At 43.2% G+C, this 6,229-nt stretch overlaps 1 protein-coding gene across 1 annotated transcript in view; it reads left to right on the forward strand.

Annotated features, from left to right (window-relative positions):
• lmbr1 (limb development membrane protein 1) overlaps positions 1-6,229 on the forward strand; it is a 30,341-nt gene that overhangs the window by 9,980 nt on the left and 14,132 nt on the right. Inside the window, exons 6-9 of the mRNA XM_034572144.1 lie at positions 3,053-3,179; positions 3,875-3,943; positions 4,064-4,128; positions 4,421-4,493. Coding sequence (XP_034428035.1) covers positions 3,053-3,179; positions 3,875-3,943; positions 4,064-4,128; positions 4,421-4,493 — 334 coding nt within the window. The remainder of the gene's footprint in view (positions 1-3,052; positions 3,180-3,874; positions 3,944-4,063; positions 4,129-4,420; positions 4,494-6,229) is intronic.

Genomic DNA, 6,229 nt, shown 5'->3' on the forward strand with positions numbered 1-6,229 from the left:
GAAGTTCATTCTGCAGCTTTACAGGGGAGTGTCCCTCTCCTCTGCTTTCTGTCTTTGACACGGTCACTGCGCTGCTGCAGCCGACTGGTTGAAGGATACACTAATAAGGTCCTGGGCATCTGGCATGTCTTTAGCAAAGAAGGCAGTCTTTTTTCTGCTGGGGAGCAAAAAAAAAAAGGACCCTGCCCCCCTCCCTCGCTTATTAGATCCTCTGCCCTTGTTCCACACGTCCATGACGGTGAGCAGAAGGATGGGCCGCGGGATGATCTCTGCCACCGCCTGCTGACCTGCTAAGGATTGATGGCAGCAACAAGGAAGCTCCTGCACCACCTAACTCTTCCTTTGTCAGTTTTTGTTCTATTAGTCCCCCTTCATCCAGCACAGCCTTGCACCTTCCCAAGTATCACCCCTGACTCTGTATCACAGATTGTACTTTTGTTTTTCTGCAGCACAGGACAGGCACAAAGCTTGTGAACTGTTTCCAAGCCCTCTGTGGCTTTGTGTAATCGGGTGGATTTGCAGGTTGATGTATTTGGCCGCTTGTGTGTCTAGCTTTCGATCTACGTGTGTGTGTGTCAGAGCAGTGGGAATTCATGCATGCATGTTTGTTTGCTTGTGCATATGAAGCGGTTACTTTCCTCTCTGGCCACCACATGCATTTCTTGGAAGTCTCTCCAGTCTTGTACAACATAGCTGCAGTTAACCAGGCCCTCACTCGATGTCAGTGTGAGGATCGGGGGATGCTGAATATTTCAGAGCTGCTATATTTAGAGGTAGTTACACATTTAGAATGGCAAGAATAGAAACTTTCAGCAGGCGCTCTCAATGCCAAAGCACAGGTCGTTTTTCTTTTTTCTTTTTTTTTCTCCCCTCTCGTTCTTCATCAGTAGGCAGTTTTATCTTTGATCAATGGTGATGGCTTACTTGGATTTTTTTATTTTTAAACCATCATTTTTTTTTCAAAGCTTTGTGATGAGGAACAAATGATGCAAGAATAGATGAGGATAGACAGGAATTTCAATGTGCAGTGTCATGCATATGGATGGATCAGTGAAACCAATCAGGCCTCTCAGTGCAGTGTCCTCTTTCTCTCGTACAGTCGAATCACGTCTGACACTGTGGATTGTTCCTCCAGCAAGGCAGGAACCAGGGATGATAGTAAGGGAGGTGACAAGCATTGCCTTTGCCCTAAATGATCTGAATGGGTAATGATTTGAGTCTTATAAATGATTGAGAGACCTATCTAAAGGGAATACACCTTCAGCATGGCATGGGCAGCCTGTTAAGGTGGACCGGTGCACATGAGCAGAGGCACGTCCTGCCTGTGACTTCTGCTCATCCCGATGCATCCTTAAGAGAGCGCGTGTGGGACGTGGCTGAAGTCCCTGAAAGCATTCCTCTCTCACCTCTCTTACCTCAGGGGAATGGGATGCGCTCAGCCGTTGACTCCTCTCCTCCATCAGTCTCTCTCTGTTGTTCTCTCCTCCTTTATTTCTCTATTGCTCTCCATCCCTCTTTTCTAATCCAGGGGTGTTGAGTGTTTTCCCCACTGCCCAGTTGAGTCGGGATGGAAAATGGTTGATTGCTGCATCCATCTGAAGAATGTGAGCGAAAAAAAAGAGCATGAGGCAGAGAGAAAAATTCCTCCCCACGTCTGATTTGAGGGTTTATTTTTAGCATATTGATCCTCATTATTAATGGAATATTGGCACTTACACCTACATGGTTCCCTTAAGATATGTCATCACTGTAATATATATATATATATATATATAATTTTAAAGATGAATATTTGATGAAAGGTTCCATAGGCCTCATTTACCTGCTCTAACGTTACCTGTCGAGTGGCTGCAGTGTCCACATTGGCCACACTGGGGCACTCCAGACCCTGCCCACTTCTCTGTTGTGCTAGAAAATTCTACCCTCACTCACTGAGGCTTTTCCAGAACATCACCAAGAGGGATGTACATGACGAATGATCGCTGACAGCGAAATGATGCTAAGGGGGATTTTCAACGCCCGTCTATAAATGTCTGAAGTACGGAGTGATTGGGATGGAGATATCGTGTAGACATTAAATTTATCAAAATGTCTTTTACCCATGAATTTGTCGGCGAGGTGTTTGAAAGCCGCCCAACCGTGACCAAAATTGTAATACAAACAATGTGCATTTAATCTGCAGGATTAAACTCATTTCCATTCTGTTAAGTGGCGTCGTGATTAACAGGGGCAACTTTCAAACAGACCCCCCCCCTTCATGTACCTGTTGGCAAATACTGAACAGCAACCGCAAAGACATTATGTTAGCTGGTAACAAATTGCTCACATGTACCTAATTTAAACCGCACTCCAAAAGCAGTGCGCCCTTGTTAGCTGTGCCTGGTTGCCAACCTGACATGTGTATGAGAACACCTATCTATCTTACTGAGCTAGACAGCTCGGCTCTCCAGCAGGGCGGGAAATGGAAACTGTGTGAACAGGTAGAGGACGGACTTTATTAACCACTCAGCAGTTTGTGACCCGGAAAACCCAAATTACCCCAAAACCCTCTTGTCTGCCCGGCCTGGGACGCGACCGTGGTGCTAAAGGAGCTCCTAATCATCCCCAGATGGGAGGCCTGCTCTTGATCGCAGACAGTAGCTGACCCAGCCAGGCTTTATGCTCCTTATAGCACCCCCTCCTCTTTTTTTAATTTCACCTCTGCGACCACAGGCCCTATTAGACCCACTTTATAGACCTCAATATGTGTGTATTAAAGAGCTGTTTTACAGAGAAATCCATGGGAGCGTTTGTCATGTTTGTGTGCCGTGAATGGAAATGATGTGGTTTAGTATGAGCGAGGAGCGATGGAGTGAGGAGGGAGATGTCTTGTAAAATGTTTGGTGTTTATAAATTGGATATCAAACCATATAAAACCACCTTCCAGCTCAGAGCGATGAAAATGTGTGTGATTAATGTGTTTTGTTTTCAATGAAACTCTGTGTGTCTGTTGTGATACTGATTTCAACTGTACCATCCATATCTAAATATAGTTTTTTTTTTTTATTGTCAGGGAATCAGGGGACGTATTCTTGAGACCTTTGTGATGCTCTTCCTGCTGGCTCTACTCATCCTGGGTATAGTGTGGGTGGCATCCGCACTCATTGACAATGATGCAGCCAGTATGGAGTCACTCTATGGTATGTTTTTAATGGTCTCTCATTCATGTGTGCCTCTCAATGTCTTTGTTGTAGTTTTTTAAGGGATTGTTCTACAATTTGGATTATTTGATTAGATGAGAAGATGTATGTCCCTCTCATGACTGCCTGAAGAATGGATTGAGCCAAGCTTTCTTCACAAACATGCCCACCTCTAGCAAATTTACTAATAATATCTTGCTTGTTAAATCCATTAGAAAAATCTAACTAGAATATCACTGTGCTCAGAGTGAATACCACCTCCAAGGCCTAATATATATATATATATATATATATTTAAGGGAATAGTCCCTTAAATCAATAAAAATCAAGGTCTCTGCATTATTCCTAGAGAAATAAACAAAAATGTCAAACAAAGCCCTATCTTGTAATGTTGAAGAAAGTGAAAAATAATTCCCCATAACCAAATCTGCTCCAAAAGTTAATGGCCCATAACCCACCCCTCCACCAGGTTTCAATAAAATTGGTTCAGTAGTTTTTGCATTATCCTGCTAATAGAAAAACAGACAAATAGAAATGAAAACATAACCCCCTTGGCAGGGGTGAGAAACAAGGTAAATAATGTTTTTTACTTGGAGTTGCATGCTGGAACAATTTCTAACATAGTTATCAAAATGTTGACCTGTCCTTTTCATCGTGTATATTTTACTTAATCAATGTATTTTTTTTTCCTTCAGATCTTTGGGAATTCTACCTTCCATACCTCTACTCCTGCATATCTCTAATGGGAGGATTGCTTTTACTCAGTAAGTCATTTAACTTAATCACAAACGCACTGAAGCAAAGAGACTATCAGAGCTGTTCTGGTGTTTAACTGTGAGTTCAGTTTATTGTGAATAAACACACTGTTTTCTGCCTGTGTCTAGTGTGCACTCCAGTGGGATTGTCCAGGATGTTCACAGTCATGGGCCAGTTACTAGTAAAGCCAACAGTAAGTAATCATTCTGATGAAATATTTAAATATACAGTGTAAATGGTTTGCTCAACAGAAAAAAAGTTCAATGAATAGCTTTACATTTTTTAAAGAAGAGACTATAAAAGACCAGTTGAACTTGAACACATCGACTCCGACTTGAACCTCCTTTGCTCCTCCTGACGGTCATTTACACCCGCGACAGAGGACTACAAATACATCACCAACTCATCCTCTCATCTGCCATCTCTCCAGTCCCACTTTGGGCCTAATTATTACCTCTCTTCCTCCTCTGCTCCCTCCCCTTCAGATCCTGGAGGACCTGGATGAGCAGATTTACTGCATCCATTTGCAGGAGGAAGCCCTTCAGAGGAGATTAAACGGTATGTCTGTGGGAGACGTGTTGGCACATTATAGGGGAAGGGGTGGGGGGGTTTGACTGTCCTATTGGGTGTGATGGAGCATGCCACACTGGAATCAATTAGCATTGAAAATTCAGCCAGGCATGCACACACACACACACACACTCACACACACACACAAAATGACATTCACAAAGACCCCCCCACACACACACACTTGACACCAGCCTTTGTCTACCACTGTTTTACTCTCATAACTTTCTGATTAAGGGCAAAGAAGCCATCATGACAGGGACCATATTTTATGTGAAGGAAGTTTTTAAGCATCCATTTAAGACATTACCGTGCTACTGTCACTGTCGGGGAAATGATTGCCTCATTTAATGTCAGGCCCAGAATGGTAGCCTGGGTAATAGGATGGAAATGAAATCTTTTACAAGAAGTTTTGGCTCAGTCCTGTGGACATTAAAGAGAAGCAACTTTTTTTTTTTGTGACTTTTTGAAAAGAAACCAGGAGCCTTGTGCTGTTTGTTCTCTGGACCGGGAACAAAGGGAATGTTTAAAGAGTTTAAGGATGGTGACGATTTTATTTTCTCAGCCTGCATTTCCTCTTCATGCACGCCCCTCCGCGTTCCCAGATGCCTTGTTTGACGTTGAATTACTGAAAAAGCAGGAAGTATTTGGGCCACGTTCCAAAACTTACTTTAATATTAACTCAAGCACGCAACCAAGTGTACAGATGCGAGTAAATGAAGAGGATGAGCGTCCTTTCAAACCAGGGAGGTAAGGGAGATCCCTCGCTGATAACGCTTGTTTTCAAATGCTACGCCGGCCACCGCTATAGACTGCCACCTAAGCGTATGGTTCCTTAGGGCTCATTCCACACTGCAATGCTTTGAACTAAATGATAGAATAATTGTAATCTGTTCCTTATCATCCCCAAGTCTGTTTGATCTTTACAAGTCACTGTGAGGCAGCAAAAAAAGAGAAAGAAAAGTGGTCAACATGTCCATGTGTGCACCGAGGCCAAGCTGCAATTCATTTTTGTCCCGTTTAAAGAGGTGGGAATTAAAGGCAAAGGAGGATGTCGACATGAATGTTTTTATGCGCACACTGTATGCACACACACACACACACACACTCAACGTCCATGCTCACACATAGGTGAAACTGAAGGCTAGAGTGGTGTTCCTTTTGATCTGCCGAGAACACTGACTAGGAGGCAGTTCAGGGACAGTTCACAGGACACACTCCAGAGGTGAGCAATGGCGTCTTCTTGCTTCACCTGTGTTCTCTCTCTGCATCCAGCCCCCCGAACAGATTATCCTCTCACACAGTTTGTGTTTGTAGATGCGGACGGTTGGGCCACATCAGTTGATGCAGTTGTTTATTTACACGTCTGAGCCTTTGTTGTACGCCCTCTACGTGCAGTTGCCCATTTGTAATGACACAGTTTTAAATTGTGTTGATCAGAAGCTTGTGGTTTTAACTGGTTGACTGGACCTGTGTCTGTTTTCTTTGTGCAGAGCACGATGAACCTAATAAAGTGAAATGTTCAGAAACATGCTCCTCGAACATCTAGATAAGCTGCTTTTTTTTTTACATTTTGCTTACAAACTAGTTTTTTTTTACATTGCCACTGATTTCCCATGGGAATAATTCATGGATCTGGATGAATAAAATCTATTATATTTAACTGATATCTATAAGTGGGTGCAATTTGGTGCAGATTGATTGGATTTAAGGGGACTGTTGGG

This window comes from Hippoglossus hippoglossus, chromosome 20, assembly GCF_009819705.1.
Source record: "Hippoglossus hippoglossus isolate fHipHip1 chromosome 20, fHipHip1.pri, whole genome shotgun sequence".
In the NCBI taxonomy this organism is placed as follows: domain Eukaryota; kingdom Metazoa; phylum Chordata; class Actinopteri; order Pleuronectiformes; family Pleuronectidae; genus Hippoglossus; species Hippoglossus hippoglossus.